This window comes from Urocitellus parryii, chromosome 3 (genome assembly GCF_045843805.1).
Source record: "Urocitellus parryii isolate mUroPar1 chromosome 3, mUroPar1.hap1, whole genome shotgun sequence".
In the NCBI taxonomy this organism is placed as follows: domain Eukaryota; kingdom Metazoa; phylum Chordata; class Mammalia; order Rodentia; family Sciuridae; genus Urocitellus; species Urocitellus parryii.
Genome location: NC_135533.1, coordinates 163776739 through 163795523, shown reverse-complemented (window position 1 = coordinate 163795523; position 18785 = coordinate 163776739). Strand labels below are relative to the sequence as shown.

Below are 18785 nucleotides of genomic sequence, written 5' to 3'. Positions count from 1 at the left end.
CTGAAGGTCTTGGGCTCTCCCTGATGTGCAAGGAAGAGCCACCCATCCTCCTGCAGCCAGATCCCCAGCAGGTGTCCCCTGCTGCTGCCCTGCATGGCCTGTCGGGTGGAGTGTGGTTGGTTAGCAGTGGGAGCAGCAGACCACAAGAGAGTTCAGCTCACATTGTATAGTGGTCAGCTGCTGTTAGATGATGTATCATGTCCTGGGAGGTTGGCAACGCAGCTGGGTAGTTGAAAAACCTCACGCGTGAAATCTTGTGGCTTTGTAGCTAAGTTATCAAGTGTTTACTTTGGACTCAGCGCTGGGTCCTCTCCCTGGAATCCTCACAGTAGAGCTATGGAACACTGGTTCTTTGAACTATATGTTGTAGACAAGGGAAACCCAGGTTCAAAGAGGTTAAGAAATTTAACCTTGCTTACACATTTAGTAAAAGAAAGAGTAGGGAGTTGAATCCAAGTAGTCTTGACTGTAAAACTGCTTTGGGCTGTTGCATAGAATGCACTAGTAAAAGAGAATTTCCCAATAAGAAGATTTGAAAATCAGACCCTGAAATGTGGAGATTGAACCTGAAACTGTCTCCAGGTATGGGATCACGTGTTGAAGAGGACTTGAAGTTTTGTCATCCTGAAGGGCATACGCAGTTCCAGCAGGTATTGTGTCACTCAGCAACATGAAGGCACATTTACAGCCTTCTGACTTATGATGGTATCACAGAAACTTAACCTAACATTTTGATCGTTATCCAGCAAGTAATATGTAAGACGTAATCATTGCTGCTTTCTGGATTGATAATCACAAATGAGGAATGATGCTGGTGCTCTGTGTCAGGGCTTGTTTGTGCTCAGAGACCATGTCATGCGGGCCCTGCCTTGTGAGTCTCCAGAAAAGTGACTTGAGGCTAAGAATGAATGAAGTTAAAGCAACAGCCGGCAGAAGTCTGTGGGAAGTGAGTTCCACACGGAGGGACTAGCAAGTGCCAGCATGCACTGCAGGAGAGAGCCCACTGTGGCCCAGGATGAGAAACCTGGCCGAGAGGCAGGGCCTCCGCTCTGGGCCATGCGGGCCAGGTCGAGGAGCTCTTTCTTTCCTCAGAGCAAATGAAAGCTGCAGGCAAGTCCAGGCGCCAGTACACACACACACAGCAAGCTCACTCTCGGGCTGGCCAGGCAGGCACCACGCTCTAGCTCCAGCAGTACTGCGGAGATTTTCATTTGTGAATCTTATTCGCAAGTCATGAGTCAGTGCGTGAAGGGGCTGTGGTGGAGGTGTCAGTGGGGTGAGGAGGAACCCAGCTGGGAAGGCCCAGGGCCACTTCTTGTTGAGTGGTAGGAATTTCAGAAAGAGGGGAAAACTTTCCACGCTGTAGGAACCGTCTGGCCCAAAGGTAGAATCGTGGGGAGACAAGGTAGGTTCTGGGAATTCCGAGACCATCTTGGGACAGGGGTGAATTGACTCCGCAGCCTAAATTCTAAGAGGCCTGGCTTTTGGAGAGGTGAACCCAACCCCACTTTGACCCCGCGGGAGTCTTGGAAGTAGAGGGATGGTGTTATCGCTTTTCAAGTCAGTGGATCGGCCAGCAGGGGAGTGGAGGCCACCGGCACTGCAGGAGGCTGAGGCAAGAGGATTGTGAGTTCAAAGCCAGCCTCAGCAATTTAGTGAGACCCTTTCTCTAAATAAAATATTTTAAAAAGGGCTGAGGATGTGGATCAGTGGTTAAGTGTCCCAGGGTTGAATTGCTGGTACCCAAAAAAAAAAAAAAAAAAAAAGCCATTGAAGAAGCTACCAGAGACTTTTAAACAGGGCAGTGACATGATTTGGTAGAGGATTTTAAAGAATCATACTGGTGGCCTCGTGGAGGGGATTGTAGACCATTTGGGAGATTTCTTCCATAGTCTAGTGCCCTCCAGGTAGCTGTAGCAATGGAAAGAACTGGGCAGAGGTTTTGAAATGGAGCTAACTGGATTTGCTGGTGGCCTGGATATGATGAAGGACAGAGAGTTAGAGATGATACCAGGGTTTTTAGTTTTGGCCATTGAGAGGCTAATAGTAGCATTTACCCAAGAGAGGAAAGCTTATTAGAAACAAGAAGTGGGGCAGGGCCCACATGAAGTCTCTTGGACACGCTTATTCCATTTGAGATGTGTATATGAGACGTCCAGATGGCAGTGTCTAGTAGGCAGTTGGCTACTTGAATGTAGACAGAGCTTGGGAGTAGTCTGGGCTGAAGATAGCAACGTAGGAGTCACTGGTATGTAGAAGTTGGGGATGTGTGGGAGAAGGGAGACACTCAGGATACTGCAAAGGTTAAATGCTTTGCAACAACATTCAAGTTGGGTTGTTGTTGAACACAGTCTCCCATTTGGAAGTAAAGGTCAAAGTTGTATTGACACCCTTGCTGCAGTGGAGATTCTGTCTCCAGCCCAGGGCCTTCATTCTGCAGGGGACTGTGGTGTTTCTGTACGCATGTGCTCACTGGTCTGTGTGCTTAAATCCAGTCCTTCCCTGAATGCTGGCCTTGGGTCCCTAAAGTACCCAAGGCATAGATGTGGGGCCACTCACTCACTTATTAGAAGGTATTGGTGACCCAGATCTCAAGAAAGGGCCAAGCCTTACACAAGAGCAAAAATCCATTCTTTAAATTCGCTTCAGAATCCATGAACTCAAATACAGTATTAAAACTCTTCATATTTTTAAGTACAGAATTGATGGTTTTAGTTGTATATTAAAAGCATATTTCGTAAAATTTTAAATTCAATAAGAATTTCATTTTTATTAACTCCGTATTTTTTTTCTGTTGTAAATCAAATTTTTCTTTGCATTTGGATAAGAGCTATATGTTAATTTGTGGGTGGCCTGATTACGAATTTATGCTTGAGAAGTATTCAGAAACATATCTATTGCCTTTCATACAAATTATTTCATTTCTTTCTGTTGTCACAACATTCCTCACTCTGTTCCTGTTGCTAAGGCCTCTGGAATGTCCCAATACAGAAAAAGGATATAGAACATTTTGTTTGTTTGTTTGTTTTCCCTGAAGAAATTTTATTTAAATTATCTTGTACGCTCTTTGCTTCCAATTATGGGTATGTGTAGTAAAAAAATTAGAAAGCTAAAATTATAATTTCTTAAGATTTTTATAATAGGAACTCAGTTCACGGGGTAGGATGAACTGGGCTTGTGTATATGTTTCTTTCCTCTGAGGGGTGGTGGCACATGGCACACGTGCTCATTAGGAAGATGGTGTGTGCTAATGAGAGACTAAGAGAACTTACAGGTCGTGCAGAGCTTGAGTCCTGGTCATGCTGCTTTCTTGCTGGGTGATATTAGACAAGTTTATTTCTTTATAAGTAGAATGAGGATTATATTGTGAGCTTATTGTTAAAAATAAATAATGGGATCAGGATATGAAGATGGGGAGGGGACGAGGGTAGATGGAAATGATCAGTGCAGATGTGTGCATGTACGGAAGTAATCACAGTGAATCCCATTATCTGTACAATTAATATGTGTCCATAATAATAATAAATCAACTTTGAGATGGGACAAACCAATATATAAAGTGCTTAGCCCAGGACCTGGCACACAGTAGTCAACTGTCATGGCCATCGTATCAGTTGTCTGTTGATCTTAAGTTATTGAGGAAATTGAAGTTTTTACAGAAGTGTAGCTTCTTGGTCCCCTACAGAATGACCCCGTCTTCTTAGTTTTACTAACTCTTAAGTCACACATACAAAATGATCAAAGAAACCAAGATAGAAAGGGAACCCTCTTCCTTGTGGCAAACGTGAATCCTTGCTACTTGAAAGGATCTCTATATCTTGGTATTTATCAAACTGCCTTATTTTTAAACGGGTCCCCAGAAATGTCTAGTGTCTGACAAAGGGATACATTTTTAAATAGCATTCCTTGTAAGCAATGTAAGAAACTACACAAACTATATCAGGACAAAAACTAAATGAAGACTATGTATTTAAGGCTGCTGTAATTACTGTTTAATCAATAAAACTTATTAATTTGATTTGATAATTATAGATTTCTCATATTTTTCAACTATAAATTGTGAATTTTATACCACTTCTGTAATTTGGATTTTCCGTATTAATAGGCCTATCAAAGATAGTAAGCACAAGGATATCATGGAGCTTAGGATAAACTATCTTAAATTTTACAGGTTGAGAATGAAATGTCATGTCAGAAACAGTAGCCGTGGAAAATGGCTTACTGTGTGTACACCAGTACACACAGAACCTTTCTCCTCCTCCATGGGCACGGTCTTTACCAACTCAGTGTGCGCATGCTTTCAAGGAAAACAACACGTTGTTTGGCTCCAAATTTTTTTGTTAAATAATTAAGCTTAGCTACAGAAGTTAGCATTCTACTGGAAGCTTCTTCAGTTGTCTGACCTGTTTATGTAATCAGAGGTATTTAGCCTTGATAGTCCAATTTATTGGAGTTGGAATCTGGATGAAATGTTTAGAAATCAGGGTTTTTTCTTCAAGAGGGCCCAGACCCCAGCCATCTCAAATCCCAGCTGTTGACCTTAGACAAAGTGCTTCACCTTCCTGAGGCAGTTTCTTCTTTAGTAGAATAAGGTTATAATGGTACCTACTTAAGTAGCTGTGAGTATCAAATGAAAGAGCAACTCATAGAAATGGGTCGGTGCTGCATCTGCATCCCAGAATCATGCTGGACCATGTTGGTTTCGGATCCATAGCAAGCCATCTGCAACTCAGTGTAATAGAACTATTTAAAAAAATCTGAGATGCAGCCACATGTGACTATCAGATCTGTCATTTACTATTTTAGAAAATATCATCATTTAGTATCTTAGGGCATTTTCTTCTCCACATAAAAACCACCAGTATAACCCACACTAGAGAAAGTGAAATTAAATTTTTAAGAAAGAAAGCAGATGCTCATCAGCTTTTGGGGTCTTTTAAACATTTGCTGAATTGAAATGTGCCACCTATTCGTTTATAGCAAATATTCTAAATAGTACATGTAGTGTAAAATACTTGTTTAAAATCGCTGGTGTTGAAATCTTTAAAAAGTTTAGGTTCTCCATCTGAACTTTACGCTGTGTTCCCTAGATCATTGTTCTGTGAATAACATGAACCATTGTTCATGGTAGGGACTTTTAATCATATTTACAATGAATAAAGTTACTTTTAATCTTTATGCTTATGCAGATAGGTTAGCTTATTATTGTCAAGTTGACATTATTATTAAAAACTATCTCCTGCTTGATTCTGGTTGGTAACCAACTATAAGTAATAATGTGAAATGCTGTGTTTGTGCCGAAGCTCTGTTTGGTGGCATCAGTGTATAAATAAATGGACTAGAGGTGGTTGTGACCTGGGGGGAAATATTTCTTTATTTATTTATATATATGTTTAATATAAAACATACCTGTATATAATATCTATAAATATAATATAGAAATAAATACAAAATATATGTCTGAATTATATATATATATATATATATTCATGCTAGTGAAGCCAGCAATTTTCCTCTTCGGTGACATCTCTGTTCCCTGTCTTAACTTATCCATAGGACTTGGGGACCAGCTGACTGGAAAGAATCATAGTTAAACAAATAAAACTATCAGATTATACAGCTTTGAGGATTACTGAGCATTTTATATGACTTCAGATTCTTACCACAACCCTTGAAAGAGTTCACTTAACGTTGCTTTATTGTATGAATGTGTTGTTTGCATTTTAATAGATTTGTTTTATTACCCCTCACAATTTTTGGTGCATGTTATATTAACCCTCTGTAAAAAGTCTGTTCCTTTTAAGCTGGAGTGCACTTGTCAGAGAACGCTGATGAGAAGGTGACTCCTTTGGAGAGTAGCATTCCTCCATGTGGCTTTACAGAAGTCATAACCAGATGAGTAAGTGACACTCTGTTTCTTTGTTGCAGACATGCCAATATTTGGTCTTTGTCCAGCCCATGATGATTTCTACTTGGTGGTGTGTAACGACTGCAATCAGGTTGTCAAACCACAGGCATTTCAATCACATTATGGTAAGTGGTTAACTATTTGAAAATTACTTTTTAAAGGGAAAAGTGGGGTTAGACTTCAGGCCAGTCATGGCACATAACATCCCTCCTTTCACAGGAAGTAGACTGTCGAATTCATAGAGAGGGTTAATACCTGTCAGATGTTGGGTATTTTCTGATTTTTACTGAAAGTGATCTGCTAGTGATTTTCTGTTTTTTTTTTTTTAATTGAAATTAGGGAAAGTGTATTTTATAAGTTGTCTCTTGAAATACCACACCTATGTTTCCTTCTTGAGTCTCTGGTTATGAATTTGGTAGATTTTAAAGTTAAACACACACACACACACACAAACACACACAAACACAGTATAAAGGCATGGGCCTTTCTTGAAATGTGATTTCGAAATTTCCAAGTTCAATAGTTAAGTAGACATTTTTAAAATACTTGTGAGTTGTTTCCTCATTGCTCTTACCAGTATAAATGCAAGCTTGAAAACAGTGAGTTCTAAGATTAGAGTTTAACTGAAGCATCTTAGGAATCAAACTGGAGTTGAGTCCTAAGCGATAAAAAGGAGCAACCCCGGCAGCCTTCTGGAACAAGAGCATTTGATGCAGAGGGAACAGCCAGCTCACAGTCCTGAGGCGGCCACTGTGGCTGAAGGGTTAGTGAAGAGAGAAAGGTGGGAGCTAGAGGAATCCAGAGTTAGAGGCAAGAACCTGCTAACTCTCAGGCCAAGGTAAGAAGCGGTGTGGGGCGTTGGTTTGTGTAAGGGAGTGACACAGTCCCATCTCACTGGGTGATTTGCTGGAGAGGAGTTCAGAGGCAAGAGGTAGCACTAGGCTGAGACTCAAGTTGGCAGTAGAGCTGGGGAGACTGTGGAGCTTGGAGATGTTCTTAAAGCCAGAACTTTTAGGGACTACTGTTGTTTTATGAGTCACACCATCATAATCAACATCCCAACATTGTTTCCCAAGGAGTATATCTTATATTTAATCATAAAAAGCTTCTGAGTTCTTGCTTCTGGGTGAGGTCCTGTGGTAGTCACCAAAGTGAGATAAAAAATTAGTAAGAAACTCTCTCTGCTAAAGACTCAGGCTAGCAACAGAAAGGCTGCTAGTCATTTGGCAGGTACTTTGGAGTTAAGGATTTTGAAGCTGGAATATCCTAGATTTAAACTTAAACTTACAGGGCAACCCTCTAACCCTGAGGGAGCTGTCTCTTCTCACTCTCAAAATAAATAAAATGAATAAATTCAACCCTCCCAAAGCAATATGTTATTACTTTGCTTGATCAAGTCATCTTGCCTTGGAGTCCTTTCTCATAGTACGGGGAGAGTGATACCCACCTCATTGGGGGGAATTAAATGAAAAAACCTAGGTGAGCCCAGGCCTAGGGTATGACTGATAAAAGAGGGAGGGCGAGAGCCAGGTGGTTGAAGACACAGCTGTGGATGGATGCAGGAAGTGTGTGTCTAATATCATAACACAGTCACAGCCTTCAGAGTAAGGAGGGACACAGATCGTCCTACATAGTAACTCGGGGAGGACTCCTTAGAGAAAGTAACCTTCATGTTAGGGTTTGAGAAGTAGAATGAGTTGTTTCTCCCCATGTAATTTTTTCTCAATTTTTAAACTTGGAATACATATCCATTGTGGAAAATGCAGAAAATATTGTTTTAAAATAACCTGTCGTCCCCTTAATGGGAAGTGTTTGGATGGAAATAGAGAGGACTGCCACATACGGCTGCACAGTTTGTGCACCGAACGCCGTATTTGGTGGCCCCAGGCTGACAACAGGGTGATGTGAGTAAGCTCAGAGGCAGGAAATTCCAGGCAGCCTGGAATGTGCTGCACAAGAGCCGCCATTGGCCACAACTGATGTATGCACGTGTGAATGAGCCATGTGCAAAGTCAGGCTGGGACTGGCTCACAGGGCCTCACTGCCCACAGAGTCCCCTGCCCTTGGTGTGTGCTGGTGGAGACCTATTGCACATTTTTAGAACCAGAGAACTATGAGCTAGTAATGCTTCAGAGAATTGAGAAGTAGAGCAGATTAGAAGGAAGAGCCAGAGGAAGGGCTTACTTTTTCTAGGGCTTTCTTAGGCAGAAACAGGCCCTCTTGGATGTTTCTTCAAGGAGAACCTCACTCAGTGATGACAGTACATCTTTATGGGGTTTTTAAAAATCTTCCTCTTGTCTCATTATTAGAATGATAGTGTGTGAGTCAGAAAATCCGTCTTAAGATCCTATGTCTACCCAGTCCCCAGCACAAGGTGCCTGACAAAGCCACTGGGGAAAGAAGGGGCGAAGTCCTTCCAGGGGCATGGGAAATATTAGAGATGGAAGAGGAGTTTCTGGCAGGAAGGTGAGGGCCTGGTACCTGAGTGCCTGCTGGGGAATGTGGAAAGGGTGTCGTCTTTGAGGCAGCAGTGGAGGAGAAAGCTGGTGAGATCACAAGAGTTTGTTGTCGGGGGCCTGGGAACAACTGCATGAAGTGGAGGGAGCCCCGTGTTTTTCAAATTCAGAATCTTTCTGAGTTGCCATCGTAGCTTGTTTGTTAGAGTACCGATAATCCCTGACTGAGGAGTTACGTCCTAATAAACCCATGGTGAGTTGAAGGTAACCTGAGTTACAAATGCATTCAGTCCATCTAACCTCCTGAACACCCTGGCTTAGCAGCACCACCCACCAGGTGTGGTTGCCCCGCCACCACCCCCACCCCATGTTGCTGCGCGATGCTGTTGCCCCCGAGTATCACAAGAGATAATTGTATGACCTGGAAAAACTGGAAATGGTTAAAATTTAAAGTACAGTTTCCACTGAAAGCCAGATGGCTTTTATACCATTGTAAAGTCAAAAAATGGCTAAGTTGAACTATTATAAGTTGTGGACTGACTGTATTAGGAAGAACTCGTACCTGCTAAGGGAGGGAATGTAATTTTTCTCTTTTTGGATGAAATTGGTGAACATGTGGGGGCAGCTTTCACCTGTCACTGGTATTCATTTGTGACTTTTAAGAACAAATGAGCAGTTGTTACAAAATTCAACAGGCAGTTCCTTTAAAACCAGTGCTGCCAGTACAGGAAAGGACACTAGTGTGACAGCAAGATGTGTGTAAGTCACTTACGTTAGTGGTAAAATTATTGTGAATTAGCGAGCAACTTATTATCCAGAGGAGTAAGAGGTCATATGCTTTCGGTAGTGAGCTGCCTTTGGGGGAAGTAATGATTAACCAGGATTTCCACTTGCAGTGATGGCGAGTGATTGTAGTGTCATTTTGGCATCTTCAGGTCTCATAGTCTGATTGCTTTCATGTAGATTGCTTGCCCTCTTAGGACTACACAGTGATACTGTTTTCTCAGTGCTTTAGTGTTTTGGAATACTCGTCCAACATGCCCTCAGTTACTCAGTGTTTTTAAAAGCAAGATGCTTCTTACTGCTAATTTCAGATTTTAAAATATAATTTGAGGCAATAGACCTGAAACCTGCTGCACATCTGAATCCAGGGAGCTTTCTAAGTGGCAGAAGCCCCAGGCCCACTCAGATCACCACATCGGAATCTCCAGGGTTAGAGCCCATGAGTTGGCAGTGCAGACCCGCAAGCTGGTCAGAATTCATTGCTTGCACAGCAGATATGGTCCACTCTGGTGGAGCTGTTGCTGTGTACTTCCAGGACTGGCATAGTGATACACACTATGACAGATTGTCACTCAGATTTGTCAAATCTAACCATGAAAGGAGGTCCCTGCTTTTTTAAACTAATTTTTTTTTAAGTCCTTGTCGTACATTCAGGAAATGTCACATTAATACCTCTAGAACTTTTTTTTTTTTTTTTTTTTGGCAGTACTAGGGATTGAACCCAGGAACACTTTATCACTGAGCTATATCCCCATACCTCCTTCCTTTTTAAAAAAAAATGTCAAGGCAGTGTCTTAAGATGCCGAAGCTGGCCTTGAACTTGTGATCCTTCTGTGTCATCTTCCTGAGTTTCTGGGATTGCAGGTGTGTGCCACCAGGCCCAATTGTAAACCTTTTAAGTATGATGGAGGCTGGGATGGTGATGTTCCCTATAGCTGTAAGCACCATTCTTTAGAAGGTGGGCACCTTAGTTGATCAGTTATTTGATACATTTGTTGGTCTTGTGCCACTGGAGAGAATAAACCGTGTGGTCCTGTTTACCTACGTTTGTTCTGGATCTGAAGAGATGGGGACAGGGTAAGGTTAGGGAATGAGTTGTCGGGTGCCTTTGGGGTGTATACTAAGTGGGCCTCCCAGTGATTCCCCTAGAGTGCAGGTGACAGCTGCTGTGTCGCTGTGTTGGCTATAAAGAAGGTCTTCATTTCTCTCTCAATTATGCAAACACGGGTATCTTTCAGGAAATAGATGAGCCGTGCTAATTCAGTTTGGACAGGTACCACATTTAGAATCGCTGCTCAAAAGTCAGCCGTCGAAGTGATTCTTCCTTAGACGAGTTAGGCTGATGTACTTGTTAACATTTTCAGTCAACTTGAATCTTGAGCAAGGCCACCATAGTAACATGGGGCTCAGCCATCTTTTCTCAAACTTGGCATCAAGTTCTGGCTTATTATTGGCTAGCATATTTGCACATGATAATCTTTCTTTAAATTAAACCGCTTTCATTCAAATAAATCCATTTATAAAGAAAAGCTTGCTAGAGCCATAAAGCTTGTTGACCAAAAGATAGTAAATGTAAAACAGAGTGAAAAGAAGACCATCGGCTCCCGTGCTGGTGCTGGCTCGCAGCAGAGTGGCCACAACAAGTGTCATCCACGCACAGGGTGCTGCTGCTATAGGAGCTGGAAGAGATTTGGAAAGGGAGAAAGCTGCACTTGTGATTTAATGCTATTAATGTTGGGAAGTGGCACCTACTCCATGTTTTGGGAAAAACCAGTTTACAGTATTGGACTTGACTTCTTAGATATCAAAGGAAATGACTACAAAGATCAAGCCTAGCACTCGGAAGCGCTGAATTGTAGAATCTCTTGTTGATCTGCAAAAGAATCTCAGAAGACAAAAACCATTGTCATTCCGTTACATATCAAGCCACTACTAGTCACTATAAGAAGCCTTTTGAGGAAGTCTATTGATGAAGCCTCAGTGTGGGAGTCTGCCCCTCAGACCTTGGTTCACAAAGGGAGGTGTCATAAATCAGGCCTTTTCATTAACTGTGTAAAAGTGGCTTTAGCAGAAACCCTTGCTGTGATCTTGTGGCTTTATCCACATACCGTTGTGAACCTTCTTAGATGAAGAGCTGCACAGTGTTGCTTGGACTTAATGTCCCTTGACTTGCACTGAGGTGCTTTGGAGTCTTTGAGATGCCAGCGTAAAATGTATTTGTGAAAATTCCCTTTTTATCTGAGAATGAGTAAACTACTTGTGAGAAATCACACATGCTTTTTTGAGCTAATTGTTTTCAAAGGATGTTAGTGTAAGGACAAAGAGAGGCCTATTCTGGGAGAGCTGGTGGATGGGCTGGCGCTGGCTGGGGTGCTGCTCCTCACTGTTGAAAACCAAGCTTTTCTCTTGGTTGTGACCAGAAGTCACCATTGTATATAACTAAGGTACTTTGGGTCACACAGCCAAGATTGTGCTATTTAATAAAGGACACAGGACTCTTCTTTTGCCATCTGATGGCCCTAGATATGGAAAATAACAACTTAAGGTATTTATTGAATAAGTTATTTTATTTAACATTTTGGTAACTATTTCTGAATGAAAATTTTTTTTCTTTGAAATGTGGTATATTTGGCCACTACATTTGTATAATCTGAGTCTTTTTCTACTTTGAAATTTTCAGTGATAATTAATCTTTTTAGGAGTAGCACTCATTTAAAAGTCCACAGACTAATGATACATTTTAATAGTACTTGATGATCTATAAAACTTTTTGCATGTATTACTTCATTTCCTTTTCTTAGCGGCCCACTGAGTGAATTTTATTCCTAGTTTACAGATGAAAGTCCTAAATAAAATCTCGCTTACACAGATAAAACATACCAGGCCACGTTTTCTGGCTATTTCTCTTGCACATAATGAGGATTGTGTATAAAAAGGATGGCTAGAGTTAGAAGAAAGTCTAGAGAAGATATAATGAATTCCACATGTCACCAAACTACCAGGAGACAGACGTTCTAGTTTAGGTAGAATTTTTAAGTTTGCTCAGAGTAGCTGGAAGAGTAGCTAGATCAGCACCGTGGACCCCTGATGTTACATCAGAGGGAACATTTAGCAATTCGAAGATGTAATGGTAGTAGGTAGATGTTTGGATCAGCATAGTCATTGGATTTCTCTTCTGCCTGTTCTGCTTTATTTAACCCCGAATCGTAGCAGGTCTTCAAAGCCAAGCCAAGCTCCTCCTCCTTTCTTGTATGGGCCTCATTACATTTTGTAGAGACTTGGTCAGCGTATTTATTTCTGCGGTCAGAATAAAAACTGAAACTTGTTACAGAGAAGTAAGTACTTGGCTCTCTTGCTTCAGAGACGCATGCCAGGCCCTCCTCCAGCAGTCAGAGGATGAGCCAGGGCTGGAGCTAGCCAGAATGTGCACATCAAAATGAGTGACGTCAAGATGAACCTTAGTTTAACTCTCGAAGGAAACTCCAGGTTGCTGGTTTGACCTAAACTTTTTTTGTCACTTAGTAACATGATGTAAAATAAACACAGTGAATTTTTTTTTAACTACAAGCTGAATAAGTGCTAATGAGCTTTTTCAAATTATTTCAGCAGCATCAGATAAAGGACTATTTATTCTCTCTCCAGCTAACATATTTTGGTGTCTTTTTTCCTTAGTTGTAAAGGAAGCGGGGTACTTTAAACTGTTGTTACTTACACCATTTGTAGCAACAACATTTTAATTTGTAGTTATAAATGTATTGATTTTTCCATTTATTGATACCTATGCCTTTATTAATGTTTTTACCTTTGGGCTTACTGTTAAAGAAACTAAACAGATCAGTAGGGATGTTATTCATGCATTTAACAAATATTTATTGGGCACCTATTATATGCCAGGCATTTCTCTTCACTAAACTATAAAAGCATTGTTTCTTATTTCATTCATTTTGTATTCTGATTGGAGAGGGTGAAGAAAGGTGAAATAAGATTATTTCAAGTAGGGATACATGCTGGGAATAATGTGAGAGAGAGTGTGCTGGGCAGGCCACTGTAGATATTCAGAGATATATTTCAGAGATAAATTCAGAGATTTTCTATAGATTGTAGGGGTAGGAAATAATTACTGCAGTGATTCCAAGTTTAGGGGGGTCATTGATTCTTTGTAACTATTTATTTGTTTTGTTTCATTTTCAATGAAAGAGTGATCTAGTCATAAAAACCAGGAAACAAAAGAGAATGTGCTCCTTTTCCTGGGACTTCTCATGTCCTCATAGAGGAACAAGAATTTATTCAAGGACAGGGGTGTAGCTCACTTGCCTGCCATGTCCAAAGCCCTGGTTGGATCCCCAGCTCCACCAGAGTACAAAAATTTATTGATTCAGCTGGGCATGGTGGCACACACCTGTAATCCCAGCGGTTTAAGAGGTAGAGGCAGGAGGATCGAAAGTTTGAGGCCAGTTATCAAGGCCCTAAGCAACTCAGCGAGACCCTGTCTTTAAATAAAATATTAAAAAGGGCTGGGATGTGGCTCAGTGATTGAGTGCCCCTGGGTTCAATTCCCGGTCCCCCTGCCAAAAAAGAATTTGATTCAAAACAGAGATCTCACATATCTTGGTTTGTCCTTAATTATTGAAGTTTATAAGGTACATTGTAAAAGACAATTAGCCAACAAAGATACATATGCAATCAGAATAAACTGAGCTCCTCCATCTTGCTTTTTGGGGGATGGTTGGACATATCTACATTCTTGGAACGGCACTAGGACCCTAGTAAAAGTGTTGTGTGCCTGCATACTCCACCCCGCTCCTTACACATTTGAAAAGCTAATCTGTTACGAGCTTCCCTTTGTCACTGAATCTGCCGAACTGTCACTTGTGCCTGTAGTTCTGATTTATCAATGTATGTGAAGCTGACCAGTCCTCTGTCCATGGACATGGAGACTGTCAGTGCTGCATTTCTCTACACAGTGCTTTTAGAATTCTTCCTACTTTGGGAATGTCTGTCCTTATTTCAGCCCATTGATTCTCCTCATGGAGGGTAGTCACAGCTGCTCACCAGGTTTGTACTATTATGACTTAATGAACTGCTTCTATATCTCAGAGTATCAGAGTATTTGGAATAAACAATGTAATTTTTTTTTTTCCAGCTACCAGGGATTGAACCCAGGGGCGCTCAACCACCGAGCCACATTCCCAGCCCTTTTTTTATATTTTATTTTGAGACAGGGTCTCACCGAGTTGATTGGGGCCTTACTAAGTTGCTGAGGTTGGCTTTGAACTTGAAATCCTCTTGCCTCAGCCTCCTAAGCCATTAGGATTACAGGCGTGCACCACCACACCTGGCTAAATATATGCAATTTTTGTCATTCATATGAAAGGGAGAATACTTGGAATTCTTTTTTTTTTTAAGGCAGGCTTTATAAGAATTACATAGCAAGTTAATTTTATACGCACACATTCAGATTTATATTTGTACACCCTCATATGTATCTGCATTGTTAATATTCACCAGGGCCAGTTTTGACTTGTCTACTATAACACATAGACTCATTAGCTGTTACAGGATGGTTGTGCTTTGGATTGTAAAGGGGACATTCTGAATAAAAATCCACATTTTTATTATATTTACTAAAAAATGTTTTTCCTGACAATCATTTCACAAGACTGATTTGTGTGTTGACGTTAAAAGCACACACCTGCTCTTTGAACCCTGGTAAGCTGTGATCTTAACTTCTGACCAGAAGAGGGAGTATCTCCCGTGTCTCTGTGCTGAAGCACCTACTACCTGGCTGGAATAACACCCCATTAACACATTCATTAATACACATGCTGACCCAGACCCAGGAAACACAGTGCTCCAGGGCTGGTGGCTGCGGCTCAATCCAGCAGCTTTTCTCCCTGTTTCACATTGTGTGCTTAGAAATCTTAGTCTTTAGGTTTACTTCTACATTTGTTTTTAAAACAACAGTTCTCAAAACAAATCTCAGAATAATTTTATACATTTCTTTACCTAACGTGTTTGAAAGTTTAAGAAATATAAAGATCAGAGAAGGTAATTATCTCAATATAAAATAAGTTCAAAACCAATCAGTATGTCCCTAATTGCACATGATAGAGTTCTTTACCCTTCAGGTCCAAAATAACTTCGGGACGAAACTTGTCTCACTGCCTCTTATACTTAGTATTTTCAGTAGATTGTTAGAACTCTTAATATTCAAGATTCGTGAGAGCTTAGAAAGTTAAGATGTTGTTTTGCCAGTAGTTAATCTGCCTTTCTTCTCTGTGATTCTATGTGGTATTCGAATCTCCGTCTGCTTAGCCAAACAAATGAAATGAGTGACATAATTTGATGCTTCATAAATTTTTCTTCCACTGCTTTCACTGAATTTTGCAATACAAATTACTAAACCACTTTCACTATAGATGTTTTTATTGGCACATAAATATATTAAGTACATGTGCTCATATATTTTTACATAAGTACACAAGTGTAATCATCACAAACATGCTATTTTTGGTACAGCCTACACTTATTTCATTGGCTCTTTCTGCCTCCCCGCCTTCTCCAACTGCCGCAGTCCCCTCTGTAAATCCTAACTGCATTCTGAGTTAGCGCATAACCCCGTGTGCAGCCTTGCACATTTCCCCATGCTCATAGGCACAGAGTCACGAGTTTTTATTAGTAGGGGCTTTTCATGATAGTGTCACGAAACGGATCCTGTGATGCACACTCTATCCCTGTAGTCAGCTGTACTTCATGGAAGGCCACTCACACACCAGGATACCAGTAACCCCCTCTTCTAATGGCTGCCTGCTGCTCAAAGGTGCGGCTGTGCGGCGGCTTCCCCTCTGTGGACATGGCTTTGTTTCTTGCCTTTTGACCCCGTGACAGAGCAACTGTACCACTCTGGTACCTATACCCTTAACTGCTGGTGGCTTTGTTCTTGTTGGGATACGTCATAGGACGGAATTTCTGGCCCATGAGGATGGTCCCTGCATCGTTCCTAGCTGCTGCTGGATTGCTTCAGAAAAGCTGTAATGCTTTAGAGCTCTCCCAGCTGTGTGAGAAAGGATCGCCACCAGAGCTGGTGTTGTGTGGACTTTGCCAAACTTCCACTTGTTTCTAAAACCTTACAGTGTTCCTTATACATATATACACATGCAATATCATTAATTTTACTTGGAAGGAAATTTTTCAGTATTTTAAAACAGGGTAATATGAAGTGATAGGAGGTAAAGAAGCATCTATGGGAAATTTCTGTTTCATTTGTATGGGATATACATTACAGAAGAAACCTAGTTCTCTCAAGCCAGTTTTCATCTGCAAAACGTGTAGCCTCCTAAAGGATAACCATTTTGGATGAGATTAATTGTGGGGCTAAGAGAAAAACTGTTGCCAGTCTTGTTTCACACTTCTGTTGCTTGCATTTGGTGTCATTGGTCATCTTTTCAGTGTTCATTATGTGTATCAAATAATGACTGGGCTGAGGTCAAACCGTGGTTTACACAAAGCCAGTGGAGGTCAAGTCATGAGGGTCTGTTCCGTTTGCCTGCCTTATACATGAAGTGTGGCTGAGGCCGGAAGACCAGGTGGTGCCAGCCAGAGGAAGGCTGCTATGTAGTGGCCCCCGCCCCCGCCCAGGTGAATGGTCCCGCTTCAGCTCCATCTCCTGCCTCTCCTGATCCAGCACGAGCGCTTCATGAAGCCCGGATGATAGCATGGCAGCATTTCTTGGAAAAGCTAATCCGATTCTGGACAGCAGGCTCCCAGGTCCTCAGTTGAATGAATTGCTCGGTATTTCCAAGTTTGAGAATACTTTCTTCCCCTTTCAAGTGCTCCTTGGCAGCAGGTGAGGAATGTTAAAGCTCCTGTAAGTGCCAATTAAGGCCAATTATAACTCGCCCAGCCTGCCGACAGTGGAGTGGAGTTCGTGGAGGCTGGCACTCCTGTAAAATGGAGAACTGGCTGCCCCTGGTGACAGGGACGCTTGATAACTGCCAACAGTTTGGTCTGCTGCCCTGCAGAACCCAGAGTGGTTGTTGTCTTCTCTGGGATTCAGACTGAAATCCCAAGATCTGTGAGGGACTTGATTGATTTCTGTAACAAATCTCTTTCCCTGTCTTGCTCTCTCTCTTCTCTTCAAATGATGTCGTGCACCCTCTGGTTTCCCCTGGGGTGTGCTCACAGTAGCTGGTGTGTATTGAACATTTAAGATGTGCTGGGCATTGCATTACATGAATTAGCTCATGGACTCCCCACCCAAGTCCTGTGGGAGGAGGCAGTGTCACCTGCCAGGTGAGGACAAAGTCTCTCTCTTACCCAAGGCCAGAAGGCTGCCTGCACCCCCTCCACCCACACCCTCACTGCCCACAGGGCCTGCGGTGTAAGTGTGCTCACAGAAGAACTTTATCAGTTCTGGACTCCCTTCACACCTGAGTAAAGCTGATGTGTGCGTGCCATCCAAACTAGAGCAGATTCAAGTCGTTCTTGCTCTCTAAAGCATGGATGTTGCTGTATTAAAATTAGATTTTAATTAATATTATTGTTTTCTTAGGAAAAAAGAAATAGGACCATATCCCCAGACCTAGAAACTTAAATATAAGCATCATGAGATTTAATATCAAAATAAACTTTATTTGGATAGGATGCTGGAAAATGACTTAAAGAACTTAGGAATAATGCTTTCCAAGCAGAACAAAGCAGTATTTGTTCAGTTTATTCAGAGCATTGAAAGACATATGTGGGTGTTTAAAACCTTAATCTGAGCTTTATTCCCAGTTTTTGCATATTTGTATATATTCTCAGTGTATTAAACTGTATTTTCCTGACCTACCATTCATCCCCTTTCCGATGCTGGCAGCTGGCATTAAAAAAAATGAATTCACGTGACTTCTGTGTTGCTCATGTGGAATTAAATGTATGTGTTTGTAGCATTTAGGAACATCTGCTGAAATTCACCCTGGTTTTCATCAGGGTTACACACAGAAAGAATTCATCCCCAGAACTCTCACGAATGGGCCGGTTCTTGGGCCCCTCCCCTTGATCCCAGTACTATGACCATGAACATTAGAATGGCAAGCATTTGTGCCACAGGGCCAGAAAGGACTGTTGGTGGCCAAGTGCGATGGACACAGTGATGTGAACTGAGACTGAGCCCGAGAAAGGGCCTCCTAGTGCACGGCTGTTCTGCAGCTGGCAACGTCAAGGAGATCCCTTGGCTGCCACCTTGGGCAAGGCAGGGAGGCAGTGGACAGTACTAAGACCTGGAACATTCAGGCCACACATGGAAAACCAGCGAATTCACCTGAAGTCCCTATTTTTACTGATTAACTTTTGAAAAGATTTGGGACAAGTATCCTCATGCAGTGCTTCTGAGGTCTACTGAGGCTCATCCTCTCTGCTCTTCAGTGTCTTTTCAAGGCCACCTTGGTTTTGGACCGGATGACTATGGCTGTTAAGAAATGTGACTTTTTTTTTTTTAAACAAACAGTAGGTTTCAGAAAAATCCCTGGATCTAATATCATGTCATGATTGGAATCTGAATGTAAAAATAATAAAGAATTGTGGCTACCATTAGGTTAGCCTGTTTAGAATTTGTGTCTTGTCTCATAGTGCCATTTCTCATGTCTCAGATCTCTTTC

At 41.7% G+C, this 18785-nt stretch overlaps 1 protein-coding gene across 3 annotated transcripts in view; it reads left to right on the top strand.

Moving 5' to 3' along the window:
* Window positions 1-18785, top strand: part of Atxn7 (ataxin 7) — a 131409-nt gene that overhangs the window by 80798 nt on the left and 31826 nt on the right. For all 3 annotated transcript variants that reach the window (XM_026397849.2, XM_026397850.2, XM_077795610.1), the window contains one exon: window positions 5929-6033. In XM_026397849.2, the coding sequence (XP_026253634.1) occupies window positions 5929-6033 (105 nt within the window). The remainder of the gene's footprint in view (window positions 1-5928; window positions 6034-18785) is intronic.